This window comes from Sminthopsis crassicaudata, chromosome 6 (assembly GCF_048593235.1).
Source record: "Sminthopsis crassicaudata isolate SCR6 chromosome 6, ASM4859323v1, whole genome shotgun sequence".
Classification (NCBI taxonomy): domain Eukaryota; kingdom Metazoa; phylum Chordata; class Mammalia; order Dasyuromorphia; family Dasyuridae; genus Sminthopsis; species Sminthopsis crassicaudata.
Genome location: NC_133622.1, coordinates 217,463,973 through 217,479,089, shown reverse-complemented (window position 1 = coordinate 217,479,089; position 15,117 = coordinate 217,463,973). Strand labels below are relative to the sequence as shown.

The following is a 15,117-nucleotide window of genomic DNA, read 5'->3' as shown; positions in this document are numbered from 1 at the left end:
TTTTTTTTAAACTAGCTTTATAGTGTCAGTCCTTTATATGTTTGATAGGATTCACTTTTATCCTCCTGACTAGGGTGTGCGCTCTCTCTCTCTCTCTCGCTCTCTCTTTACATATATGTGTGTGTGTGTGTGTATATATATATAATATATATATATATATATATATATATTTGTTGTTCTCTTTACATATATATATATTATATATATATATTTGTTGTTATTTTTTTTTTTGTTTGTTTTTTGTTTTTTGTTTTGTTTTGTTTTTTGTCATGGAATGACTTGCTCAATGTCCTTCTGAAATTTATTTCCTTAAAATCTCTTTGGAATATTTTTTTTTTGTTGTTTGATTTTGTATTTCTTAAATACCTGTGAACTTTTTAGATTCTCAGTTTTGGTGATATGTAATTCTTTGGAGGACCATTTCTTGTCTATTTTAGTACTTCTCCATTGTGAATTTACTTAGTTTTGTTCTGGTAATTACATTTTCCTTTCCATTTTTCTTGATCATTAATCTTCAGCATAAATCTTTTCAAAAATCTGGCTTTTAATTTTGGTGTATTACTATGAACTTTTCATTTTCAATTTCCTCTTTTTCTTCTACTCTACTTTATAACTTGTAATATTAGAGTTGTTTATCTTCTAGTCTTTTTACATGCATGCTAATTGCATTAATCCTCTTTTTGTGTTTTATTAATACAAATTCATAAGGTAGCTAAGTAGTAGTTACAATTCCACTTCAGATATGTACTATTTGTGTGATCCTAAATCAGTCACTTACCCTTCCATATGTAAAATGTGGACAATAATACCATTCCCTCCTCCAAAGGATGAATGCAAAAAGAGATAAAGTGATTTGCCCAGGATCACACAGCTAGGAAGTGTCTGAGGCTGGATTTAAACCCAGGTCTTCCTGATTCCAGGTCTGGCCCTCTATCCCCTGAGCTACTGAACTACCCCTCGTATGAAATGAGAACACATGGGGTGTTCAGGAAGGAGCACCCCTTCTGGTAGTAGAGCTTGTCAGCCCCCAATTCTCCAGGGGCATGCATGGTAGCCACACCTTAGTAAAACTGTCTCAGCAAAAGGCTTGGCCAGGACAAGGGCAACAGGCAGGCTCCAAACCCTGTGGAATGAGTTCGGGGAGCATCCCCAAGTGGGCCGATGAGAACGGTTTGTTAATTTGCTTTCAGATACTCTCCACTTAATTCTTCTCATGCTACCTTTTGCCACTTCGATTCTTTGGCACATTGGTGCTCCCTTTGCTTTTCACTGACTCTCATCTTTTCTAAGTTTTGTTTATTTCTTTGTTTTAGGAAAACTAACCAAAAACTAAAACTTTCCCCATGCAGTGACCATATCCATGTCTAATCTTAGCCACATGAAAACAGATGTTTTATTTCTTAGGATTTCATTACTATGAACAAATGAGTATTTATTAAGCACTCATATGCCAGATACTGTGCTAAATGCTGGAGATAGAAATAGGAGAGTAAAACAATTCCTGTTTTACTGAGGAGGAACACCACCATAGGGGGTTACAGCTTCCCAAGTGCCTACGTAGTAAAGTGCTTCCTCTCCTTAATGCCAGTCCCATTAACAGAAAGTTATCGGTATCTGAAAGTAGGACAACACCTCTGGCAGGTAGTTATTGCCAGGATTCTTGGGCTAGCATATACACAGTGACATTGGTCAACAATTGGTGTTGGTGGTGATAGGAAATTATCTCAAGTATTTAGCTAATTGCTCTATGTTCAGCTTGTGTGTTTAATACCCCATTCACTTCTGGTTTTTTTTTTTTTTTTTTTTTTGAAGGACTAATCAGTATTCTTTCCCCTAAATATTTAATTATTATCTTTTGACTTTTGTAAAATGTGTTATTTTGGGATGCCATCAAGTTCTTTACTCTTTGGGATATCATATTCCAATTTTGATGTAACTTTTTCTAATAAATGAATAATTCTGTGCTGTGATTTGTTCTTCCTAGATCTTGAAGTGCTGTTTCCTTTCTGTTTGTAAAATTTAAGTTGAAAATGGTAATGATCCTTGTAGCCTGCCCCTCCCCCTCCTCTCTCTTTCCTCCTCTCTCTCTCTTTTTCTCTCTGTCTGTCTCTCTCCTTCTCTCTCTTTGTCGTCTCTGTCTCTGTCTCCTTCTCTCTCTCTCTGGGTCTCTCTTTGTCTCTCTCCCTCTCCCTCGTCTTCTCTCTCCCTCTCTTTACTTGTGATATCCAAATTATTTTCTCTTCTTTTTTTAAAAATAATTTTTATGTTCAGTACAACACAATTTTTTTTCTTATTCCCTTGTGGTAATTATATAAGTGCCAATTTATTTTAATATTTATCTTGATGGAGCAACTCATTCTGTTTTCTCTCATTCCTTTTTTTTTTTTTTTTTTTGTATTAAAAATATCTCACCATTGGCCCTACTGTACAAAAACGGTTTTACTCAGGAATTTTTAATTAAACATTTTTGGTCTTTGCAAAGAATACTTCATTTTGCTGACAAGCAAATTTGGGAATTTCCCTTTTTATCTTGGTTTCAACATATACCATATGCTAACATATCTTTGTAGAAAGCTCTTCTGCAATTCAAAGTATTTTTGATATAATGCTTCTCTGCATTCCTGCTGGTAAAAAATATTCTCCTTGTCATTGTATTCTTGGAGCTCTACAATGATTCAACAAAGGCTTATTGTTGAATCCAGCTAAACTGAGTTTACCTTTTGTAACAAATTTAAAATTCTGTTGATTTGTTTATGATTCCTTCAATTTAATTACTTCTGGGAAATGTTGTTATACCAATTCCTGAAATAAAACCATCAGATTCTTTTCTTTAGCTTAACGGAAGTCTTATAATTCTTTCATTTTGTCTCTTCTTTTGTGTCTATTATTTTCTCTGCAAAATCCAGTTTTTTCCAGGTATAGATTTTTTTGCATCTGGTTTTCTGCTTCCTCTGCTCTTTTTTATCATTCTCTCCAAATCTGTTTTTAAAAATATTTTCCATGAATATTTCTTTTTTTTTTCTTTTCTTTCTTTTCTGAGGCTGGGGTTAAGTGACTTGCCCAGGGTCACACAGCTAGGAAGTGTTAAGTATCTGAGACCAGATTTGAACTCAGATCCTCCTGAATTCAAGGCTGGTGCTGTATCCACTGCACCACCTAGCTGCCCCCATGAATATTTCTAAAATAATCTTTTATTGATACTTTTTGTTCATACATCATTTACAAGTGTGTTTCTTCATATTCTCCCAAATAATTAGCATATTTCTGTGTCTTGAGAAAATAGTAAATTTTTTTTCTGTTTTTTGCTTTGCCCCAATCTGGGCATATTCCTCATTTGTAGAGATCATTTTATAGGTGTTAGTGTTGCTTTTAAAACGGTTATCGCTAAAGTATTAGTAATACAAGAACAAGAAATTATTCCTTATCTTAGAATTCGATATTTTATGTACCAACAATTATTTATATTGTTTAAAGTTCATAAAGAACTAACTAAAACTCTTAAATTTTTTTTATGAATGACTGAATTTTTTTTTAGGCTCTTTTTCTGATCAGAGTATTTCTCTTCTTTTAAGGATCAGTTATTTCATGAATGTCTGTATATGCAGTTAGGTGATAAAGTGTATAGCACTCTGGGCCTGGAGTCCGGAACCAAGTCCAAATCTGGCCTCAGACACCTAGCACCTGGGTGACCCTGGGCAACCACTGTCTACCTCACTTAAGTGTAAAATGAGGGTGATTTTTAGCACCTGCCTCCCAAGTACTTAGCACGGTGCCTGGCACCTGGTAGGTACTTCCCTCCCTCTCTCCAAAGATAATTTTCAGCTTCTTCTGGGACTTTTGTACTCTCTGAGCCCTGTTGACTTCATAGCACCAGTGCCCATGTCACCTCCAGTGATATTACAGCCTTTGAAGAAATTACAAATATTGTGATTTTATTGCCACTTTAAAAAGAAGTACCAAAAAAAAAAATGTTTTCTTTGTTGTTGATATCCTTCTCTTTTGCCGTCCTCTCCACATCACAAATCCAATCCAAGAGTTGACCACAAACTTCCCAGATTGACAGGAGACCTCACCAGGTCCCTTGACCTCAGAAAAAAACAAAATGTTGCCTGGAAAATAAAGCCCCGTCTGTGGGAGAAACCTAAAGAAAACTTGTCCGTTTTACTTACTGGCATTACTCTTGCTGTGACATCATACAGTGAAACTTTGGTGTCTCTGTCTTGTTCCATTAATTATTTATCATCAGTTTGACAGAACTGCAGTGAAGTCAGCAAGCTGCGGTTGTACTCATTCCCAGCAGATTTTCATTGAGAATTGTTGACGCAAGGCCACAGTGTTTTTACCCCTGAACCTGATCCATGCATCTTTGCATCTGGCCAGAGGACACTTGTTTCAAAATGTACTCTCCAGTCCAAAGGGTTTTTTTTGTTTTGTTTTGTTTTTTGAGACCTTTCACTTTAAAATTCTCCTCTTTAAATGATTGTGCCTGTGCGTGACTGTTTACATTATTACTGCAGCTGGCGCCTGACTCTTCTGTGACCTAAAGCACAGATTGTATTTTTAAACAATTAGAACATCTTTGAGGCTTGTTCTTTGCTGACCCTGGAAGAATATGAAAGTACAGGTTCATTTCAGGGTTGCTCTAGGAGTCCTAACCTGCTTCAAGGGAATCTGCCATCAGTGAGGGGTCTACATCAACCAAGCCTTTTCTGCGTGTCTGGAGGAGGGCTGACGTTGAATCGATGGGCTGTGGTAGGTTACTGGGCTCCGGAGGAAAGGGCCTCTGATCTCTGGGGAGATTGTTGGGGACACCCACCTTCCTTGCTGCACTGCAAATGGTAAAGACAAAATAGGCCTTATGATGGTGCAGACCGGAGAAGATGGTGCCATTTAGGTATTCTTATTACTCCTTTATTATGGACACATCAAAAAAAACAAAACACCACCAAGTATTTTTTAAACCTGCTGACATATGATTGAAGATTGGAGCCAGTAGAAGAATTCCAAAGAGAATACCCCATCCCTTTTTTTTCCTTTTATAAACACAAATGTGTGATGTTCAAAACTATTACGTTTCATAACATACTTCAAAATGATGAGAAAAGATGCTACCTTAATAAAGTACCTCTGGATTCCTAATAATTCCATGTTATTACTATCAACTTTGAGAAAGACAATTTTATTTACATTTGTATTAAATTTTAGCTAAGGGAAACTCTTTTGCCTTCTTTGGAGCACATTTGTGTTCTGGAAGCAAATATATCAGGAGTCAATGACATAATCTAATGGACACAATTCATTAAAGTCATGTGGGGCCATTTTGGTGTGTGCTATTCTCTATGTGAGTCCTTTCATTTTCTTGAAGTTTAATATGCAATGTGTTATGTCGTTTTTGTTAGGTTTCGCGAGATTTTAAATTGTTTGTTCCGGAGCCGTGAAGAAATCAGACAAGAATATCTGAATTTGGAGATGCTGATTAAGGAAAATGAACTAAAAACATTCTACCAGCAGCAGTACCATAAGCAGATAGAAATGATGTGCTCTGAAGAGAAAGTCGAAAAGGTAGTTGGGTCTTTTACAACTCTGTTCTATGACGGCCTAAAAGGGCTTTCCTTGTCTTGGTTGCCATGAGGCAAGGGCAGCATCTTTTTTGTTCATCGAAATTTGGCTATGATTACCTGTATCAATAGATGTCCATTTTTTAAAAACTAGATCTGTTAAAATTGATCTGATATTGTAGTCCATGAAATTAACCTAAATTTGAAGAAAGCAGAATGAAAATCATGAGAGCCAAGGTTTTGGGTATAATAGTCACAATTTAATAATGTGACCTAAGATGAGGAAATTTAGCTTGGTGGAGAATCAAAACTTAGAATTTACTTAGAAGACCTGAGTTCAAGTCCTTTCTCTGATGCCTACTAGCTGAGATTGCATGGGCAGTCTTTCACTCCTAGTCCTCCTGGCAAGTAAGTAAATAACAAACCCACCACCAGTCTGTATGGGGAAGGGAGTTTCCTGTATCCATGAAATCAAATTTTTGCTTACTTCTATTACTTCTCCCGTCCTCTGCCACTTTCACCCCATCAGATGGACCCATTCTATATTTGTTACATATATTGTGTTAAAGTATCTTTAAAGTGGGGGATGGCAGGGTGGAGGAAAGGCTAGACTTGAAAAGAGTAAAACTAATATCTTGTTTTAAACTGCTAACAAATTCTCAATTTAAACACTGAACATATTTGGCAAATTTTTGACAACTTTTATATTTCCCAACTGACATATTTTTAAAATAACTAATATTTAATTTTTGTGTTATTTCACATCAGTGGTAAAATGGAAATCTTGAATAGAATTTTGATATGTTTCCAAGTCTCATATTTTTATGATATGTTTTCTAATCTGTTGTGTAGTTTAATTTTGAATGCGTAATACTAAGTTCCCATTTTTCCTTAACCTATTATAGAATGGCTATTAACTATATGTAAGTCATGAATGACCAGCTTTCTAGGTCATTTTTTCACCCAAAGACAAGAAAGTAGATCATAGGAGATTGATCTTTCTTTCTCCCTGTGTAATCCAGCTTTTAGGTGCCTTCTTTAATTACTCTATAGATGTTTTATTTCCTATTATTTACAAAAACACTTTCTTACATTTTAGAGGAAGCATAGAAACCTATATTTAAGCATTCAAGTGGTACTAACCCTTGAAATGAAGGGATTTTCAATATTTACAGAAATGAAGCAGAGAGAGATGTCAGTAATAGACCATTTTTGTAGAGAATCACTAAGAAATTTAGGAAATTAGATTGTAGATGGCTTTCAAAGCCACATTAAGTATTGTGAACCCAAAAGACTTATGAGCAAGAGGGATTCCTGGGCCAAGAATCAGGAGCAGAAACTATTTATTATTATATTATAGATTTTTGCATAAGAGAATCACATGATTTACTTAAAAGATACTATCAGAGTGGAGCTATCATTAATAATTATATCTTTAATAAGAATGTCATTTTTAGAAATTCAGTTAGGAACAAGTATATGATTCATTTAGTCCTATCTTTGTCCAATTAGTCAGCATCTTATTTTATCCTGTACCTCTAGTAGGTGCTGAACTTTCATGAAGAAAATTGACTCCTAGAATAATTTTTGTCACTTTGGTGATAGAGCTTTCCCCCTCATCTTACCTTACCCAAGAACAAAAGTGGACAATAGAGAAAGTTGTTCATTTTTATTAAGAAAAGAGGGAGGAAAATTTGGAAACTACCTTGACTTGGAAATGTTCTAGCCATAAATATATTAAAACTTTGTTACTACTTATATACTATAATTGATATTCAGTTATAATCAATGAAAAATCCCTCATTAAACACTTTATTATATGTCAGGCACTTTGCTAGACCTGGGGATACAAAGATGGAAATTAAAACATCTCTTCCCTCAAGCAACTGATTGACATCAGTAATGGAGTCTGAACTTACCCTGAAAACCATTATTAAAGGGAAGTTCTACTACAAGTCACTTTTTAAAATTTTTTATTTTTTAGAAAGTTATCATAGAATCTAAGCATTTAAAGTTTAGTCCATGCATATACCTAAAGACTTTTTGCAGGGTTTTTCTTAGAAAGATAATAATAATGAACATTGTGCTTATTCCAGGATTTTTCATACTAAATTCTTAAATGTTCTAAGTAGTTGTACTCATGGAGAACATAGAGAACCAATAATTACATTATCTATTTTATTGTTTTTTTGGTCTCTCTTGTTAAATATTTCTCAATTATATTTTAATCTAATTAACACTTGAGAGTGTTGCTGGGCTCATGAAATTGGTGTCATCTTCAGATTTGATAAATTTATCATTTATCCTTTAGACCAAGTCAATGATAAAAATTTCAAACACCTTGGTGTCAAGCTCATGGAACATTCCACTGGAATTTATTCATTAATTACTACTTTTTTGAGTCTAGCCTTTCAATTAATTGTTTTTATCAACTAGTTCACATTTTTCCATCTTGCCTAAAAGAATAGTAAGGTGTTTTGTTGTTGTTGTTACTGCTTTGTTAAAATCCAGATTAATCCAATATATTCATAGCATTCCCCTCATCTACTAGTTTAATAATCCTCTCAAAAAATGAAATAAGGTTAAGTCTGTCTGTCCTTGATGAAGCTACCATGCCAGCCCTTTGTAATCACTACTCTCCTTTTCACTTGCTGTGTGTAGGAGTTTCATTTCCTAGTTGGTCTACATCTCAGGAGCTTCTGCTCCAAAGTCAGGCAGGTGAACTAAGGAGTTTTATGGACCTTTTCAACTCCAAATTCTAGTGTTCTAGGATTCTTTTAATTGTTTTTTCTGAGTTGCCCCTCCTTTCCTTGCACATCAAAGAGAATAAAAATCTTGATTTCTTCCTTGACCCTTGGCACAGAATTCTTTTTTTTTTTTCCCCAAATTTCCTTTTTCAGCCACCTAACTGCACCTAGCTGCTGCTTGTTTGTCAGTAGCTGCTTTTTTGAACCAAGTCTGAAAATGTATGTAGTTAATTGTCATGCCAGATTTACTTATGAAGATCTGGCTCATTGACCAAAAGAGGGTAGACATCTTGTCCTAGATATTATTTTCCTGAGAAGATCCCCTAATGACCAAATTAAAGGGCAAGTCTGATCTATTTTGGGGTCTGGATCAGTTATCATAAATCAGAGTCAAGAACTAGGTGTAGGTATGAATCAGAAGCCAGTCCTTAAATAGAGTCAAACCTACTTTTTTTTTTTAATAGGATCTCTATAGTTAGGCTGTCAGCTAGCATTTATTAAGCCAGGGAAGTTAGGAAGTAGAGATGAGGAGGGACCGCGTGCCAGACATGGGTTCAGCCAGTGGAAATGCCGAAAGCCAAGAGATTGTGTTTGTAGACTGCTACGTTTGTCACTTGCAAGGCCAATAATGAAGGTAAATTCAAACTGGAGAAAAAGCCTGGAAACTTGAAGGTGACCCAAAGCTAGGAGGAAATGACTTATTTGACAGATGACGAAATCAGGATCCAGAGAGATTTCAATGAGATAGAATGATGACCTACATCTAATAAAATGGATTTCCTAGAGATCACTGTAAATTCTTGCACATTTCCAAAAATCATTTGTTAAAGGATAGAAGAAATGTACCTAAGAACAGTACATGCTCACTTCTAAGTAAACTGCATTCTCCAGATGAGCTCCATGGTGTGGCAGCCAAAAAAAAGTTATTACTGTCTTGATTATGAATCGTTTGAAGAACGGGGGCTGTTGCTTCTTAATTAGTTTTCTATTGCTACTACCGATACAGCACAGCCTTCTGCAGAATTGATAGCACATTGTTGAACTGGGCCAAACAAGTAGAAATATAGTGCTCAGAAGAAGAGATGGTAGGTAGTCCCACTACATTTGGATGTAATCAGATCCTGTGGGAAGTCGTGTGTCTGCTCTGAGCTCTAAGTTTAAGAAGAAACTTTGAACAAGTGAATGTTGTTCAAAATGGAGTGACCAAGAATGAAGTCCTTAATTGATATACATTCACTAAATAACCTATCATGTGTCAGGCACCATAAAACAGAGAGAGAACTAAGACTGTTCCTGCTTGGAAAACAGCTCCCGTTCTGCTGATGTCACCAGGGATGTATTTTATTCTCACGGAGTCAGAAACATATCCAATTTAGACTATCTGAAGGAAGTAGTGTCAAGAAGAAAAGATTTGGCTTCTAGCTCCTCCTCTGTGACTACCTTTTGTGTGAGAGCACCTGAGAGAACATAAGGGAGTCAAGGGCCCTGAGTTCTTGCTTCACACACAGAACTGTGGGTCTGTTGAGTTAGGGGTGAGGGGAACAAGGACTTAGTGGGATCTTAAGAGATGACTTCAAGTATCTGAAGCCCAGCCACACAGAAGAGACTGTTCTGTTTGGGACCAAAGGGACAGAATCAGGAATGGCAGATTTAGCCTTTGTTCGAAAAAAACCTACATAATAATTAGAACTATGTAAAAGAAGTGTTGGCTATTAAGAATTGGGAACTTCCTTCTTGGGAGTCTTTGGGAAAAGGCTAGATAATCATTTGTCATGAAGGTTGTAAAGCAGATTCCAATAAGATTCTGTGATATTAGCTAAGTAATTGTAGTCTTCAAATTCCTCATCTGTAGAAGTGACTGGGTGAGCTAGATAATGATAATCTCTAAGGTCTTTCATTGGTAGTAATTGAAAGACAAAAATCATCCCTATCCACCATGTGTTAATTAACATATCTCTTGGAATGTCCCTGTTGTTCTGTGCTCCCTGTCACTAGAAGTAATTCAGACAGTCTGAAGGATTGACAGCTTGTTGGAGGTGTCAGAGAATGTTTATTTCTCAGATGCGGAGGGAGTGGAGCTTACTCGGAGGCTTTTTCCAACTTTAAAATTGTTTAATCATTGATTCCAAGATTGAATACTTGTTTCATATGAGGTGATTTAAGCACCACAGAGAGAATCTGAAAGATGCTTTCATTTTTCAGACTATTTAAATGGATTGTATTTTAGTAAGAATAATTTCAATCTTTAATGTAGCCATCATGTTTCTTAAAGCCATAAACACTTTAAATGAAATTTTTATTAAAGTGATTCAGTTTCCTGTTTTCCTGCCAGCAATTGTAAAGATTTCAAGAGGAAAATAGTTCTAAATATGAAAACATAACCTAACTTAATTGGCTAAAGTGGCCTGCCTATAAGTACATTACTTTACTAACCTTCTACAGATCAAAGTATTTGAATAATCTTGAATTTTCGTTATGAAACATGAAGTCATATTTTGTTTGATACACTCCTCGGCATCTCTGCCCCATGACTTCCCTTTAAATATGTTGGGTTTTTTTTTTTTCAGGCCACTTGCAAGCGGGATCATAAGCTCGCAATGCTTCAGACTCGTCGCTTTCACCTGGGGAAGAAAAGGGAAGAAGAAATGAAGCGATTTCGTGAAAATACTCACTGGCTTCATCAGGTTGAAAATGAGATGTGTCTCCTGAGCAAAAATGGGCCTGTTTCAAAGGTACGGAGTGCTTTTTACATTCAAGTTCACCTCATCAAAGCTGAGTTCTCTGAATTGTTGCCATTTTTAAGCAAATATCTTTCACTCCAGTGATTTTTTTTCCAAGCCTTGAACCCATTTAAGTTCATTCATTTGTCTTCGATACAGAGTAGACAGACCTATAATCTAATGCTTTGCCTTTTCTGTAGTACAAAAGATTTCAGATATCTGTATGCTTCTTATTACATTTCAGTAATGAGAAACTTATATAGATTGATTCCTGTATTAAACTGGGAGTTAACTATTTCAAATTTTATTTTAGGATTAATCTTCTTGTTAATTTTAATCCAGCTCTAAATACTAAAGTAATGAAATATTTATTCTTCCTCTTTCTGTTTAATATATAAGAAATGCCTTTCAATGTCTTTGGCTTTTTAGGATATAAAGTATAAATCTAAAGCTAGGAAATTCCACCTCAAATGATCAAGCAAGTTATCCTTGAGAAAGGATAGCCATGTATCAATGTTAGAAGTAGCAACTTTTGTTACAGCTTTATGTTCCTTAGGCAACACTTAATATGGAAGAATTTTTTTTTTTTAATTTTCAGACTCTAGAGAATCACAGAATTTGACTCAGTGAGAATAGTAAGAATTCATCCCATCCAACCCTCTCGTTTTACTAATGTGGAAATTAGGACCCCGAGATACTAAGGGATTTGCCCTATGTTGCACAGTATTTACACAGATTAATAAATTATAAGCTACAACCAGAACTCAAAATCAAATCTTCTGACTCAATATCCAATGATTTTTTCCTCCATTATACTATTTCCTCCATCTTTCAATATAACCCAGCAGTAAGAAGAACCAAAATTCTTGTTTATTTTAAAACTTGAGCCTTCTGGAATCCAACCTTCTGGATCGATCCTCAGGTTTCCAGAATAGCTGTAGAACCAAAAGTAGCTAGGGGGGGAAGCAAAAAATAAATAAACTTGGCCAGAGAAAATCAAGACTCCTAGTTAAGAATGAGCTGTGGGGCATAGCGATAGGCTTTAACTAAAGGAAAGTGGGCAGGAAAGAAGAGAAAGGGCAAGGGGGGCAGTGCCAGGAGTAGGAACAGCAATTAGAAATAGCAACTAGCTCAGGGAGAGAATTGATGAGAAGCACTGGATAATCAAAAAGAAAGCTAGTCACCAAAAGCAGAAGATGTATAATTGCCCTGTGTGACCTGGGGCTGGACTGAGAAGAAAAGAAACAAAGAGGAGAGAGAAAATAGAGAAAGAGACAGAAGAAAAGGGGGAGAGAGAAGAAATAGAAAGTGAAGGGGAAGAGAAAGAAATAGAGAAAGGGAAAGCAGGGGAAAACAAAACTATATGATTCATAAATGTGCAAAGGACTGAATTGATGTTACAAAGGCACTTGCTTTCAAGGAGCTTACATTATATTGGTCCAGGTTCTACTTCTAGTCTCTAAAAAAAAAAAAAAATTTCCCCCTTAAAAGAAAATGTGAAACATGCTTAATCTAAAAAGGGAAAACAGAAAATTATTGATGGATTCTTCTGATCTGAGGCTTCTATGTTTAGGCTATTAATACCCCAAAAGAGCAGCCATTGAAAATGTCTTTTTACATTGAGTCCTCTAAAGATGAGGTTATAATCATATGACATTTAAAACACCTAAATCTAATAAAGATTTCCCTGAAAGTACCCAAATACATATCTGTATCTTTTCCTTTACTTTAGCAAATGTAGAGGAATGAAAGTATTTTAAACTAAAATGTGGTATTCTAAGACTAAATGTGTAACCTTCTATGAGAAAGGACTCATTGATCTTATTCATAGCCTCTCTGTTGAATAATATCATTCCAATGAAATTATTCTGCTTTGATGATGCCTTCTTGCTATGGTTAGGTCCTGTGCATTTGAAATAATTGTCCCTGTTTTCAAATAAAAATAACATCTATTCTTATAATCACACAATTTTTACATGTGTTAATGCTTTAAATTTCTGTGAAAAACTACCTCTGGTGAGCATAAAATATTATCATGACTGTTGGTGACTTCCAAGTGATTACACAATATGGGGATTCCCAGAAAAGAGCCCCAGCTTTAGTGTTGGCAAAGTAAAAGTCAACTCCTTTCTCTAGTCTTCATGACTGTGTTGATCTTAAAGTCATTCCGCCTTACAGGTATCACTCCATTTCTCCATAACATGAAGAGGTTATGGTGATATCTGGTGCCTTTCAGTATATTCAAGGAATAACAAAGATGATGTTCTGGCTGATTTTATGTCTCTTTTCTACCTTTAGTGAAAGATCCTTTTAAAACCACACACTTAATTGAGGATAGTATAACTAGGCTTTTCTAGAGCTCACTTAAGACATTAATATCAGGAACATATTGGCTATCTTTCCATCCCCCATTATTACTTTACTGATGTTAATTCAGCTTAGCAGTCAATCATTAAGTACCAGTGTGGTAGCTTTTGAAACTCTAAGGTTTAAATATGATTCACCCCCTGCATCAAAAACTTTTGATTGGTGAAGGAAACAGAAATACATGTTCTGAAATAAGTATAATACAAAGTAGAAAGTCAGGAAAAGGAAATTTCAAGAAACTAAACTCTCTGTGACTGTTGAGTAAGATTGGAGCACCAAAAGCTTGAAGGGAGAATTTAGGGAAGTCTTTTATGGAAGACTTAACACCTCAGTAAGCCTGGGAGAAAGAGAAAGGATCTGAAAAATGGAAGTAAGGCAGGATTTCCCTACAGGTGCAGGGGGAAAGAAAGAACACAAATGCACAGAGGCAGAAAAAACAAGGCATATTAAAAGAAAGAGATCTGGGAGTTGTGGTAGATGAGTTGGCTTGTACATAGAATACAGGAAAATCGTGTGAAACAGGACAGGGAACAGCATGTACTCAGTTTTTGCGGGTTATTTCTAGGGTGATCCAAATCCTGTGTAATCTGTTTTCAGTCTCAACTTTTATGCCCATCATGTCAAAGAATTCCAGTCAACTAAATAGAATCAGAAAATTCATTTTAAGCGTCATGAAATAAGAAGATGTATCTCAAGTGATTGCTGGAATGTAAAAAAAAAAAGTCAGATTTTCATATTTGAAACAGATTTTGTGAAGACATGCTGAACAAACTCCTGGAAAATAAAATAGATTATTTCTTTAATGTAATTGGTTTCATTAACTAGGTTTTTACCTAAAAAGCTTTCTGTACATCAGCTCAGATTTCATATATGGAAAAAACCTGTGAGCAATCATTTTGAAATGGAACCATTCTTTTTTAAATAGCATCTACTCGAAAAGCCTACTAGTGAATTCTTCTTAAACCAGATAAGCAAAAGTTACCACTTTTACTTCTGCTTGAAATTGCCTTGTCTCATTACTTCATTTAATTACTACTCTTTCAGAGTCTAGTTCTAGTCGTTTATATCTCAAAGGAGAGAGCTTTTCTCAATCTACCCATAGACCTCTGGAAGGTCATGATCTCTTCTGAACTTATCCTAGCACTGATTCTATACTACTTGTTACATTTTCACTGTATAGCAACTTTTTGCATGTCTAGCACACAGTGTCTTGTCCGTTACGGTTTTGATTGTCACTTATGAACCATTCAAATAGCCTCAAATGGTCACCCAGTGATGTACGGTAGAACCACCTATATTAAAGCTTTGAGTTAGAAATCAAGGCAATGTGTAGACCTGTTAGGAAAATGGGAAGCAGTCATGATATGAGAAGGCAGAGAATTCAGAGCAATAGTTGGAAGACATAAAAACACAAATTTAGGCATGACGTAAGAAAATCTTCCTAATAATGAGAAATAATGAAAAGTGAACTGGGCTGCCTTAGTGATTGTCTCAGCTTAGCTAGATTATCATTTATTAAATGGAATGTAGAAAAAGGGATTTTTCTACAAATTTGGGTTGGAGGAGATAACCTTTTCCAATGGCCCTTTCAACTCTGAAATTCTGTGAAAGACAGTCTGCTAATGTTTTCTTTCTTCATGATGACAAGGAACCAATGAAGTCTAAATATTGTTGATCTGACCTAGCTGATTATCTTGGTAGGCAAGGGGCAACTTATTGGGATCC

At 35.5% G+C, this 15,117-nt stretch overlaps 1 protein-coding gene across 3 annotated transcripts in view; it reads left to right on the top strand.

The window, feature by feature from the left end:
• Positions 1-15,117, top strand: part of KIF18A (kinesin family member 18A) — a 96,404-nt gene that overhangs the window by 33,913 nt on the left and 47,374 nt on the right. For all 3 annotated transcript variants that reach the window (XM_074274198.1, XM_074274199.1, XM_074274200.1), the window contains exons 11-12: positions 5,400-5,562; positions 10,873-11,037. In XM_074274198.1, coding sequence (XP_074130299.1) covers positions 5,400-5,562; positions 10,873-11,037 — 328 coding nt within the window. The remainder of the gene's footprint in view (positions 1-5,399; positions 5,563-10,872; positions 11,038-15,117) is intronic.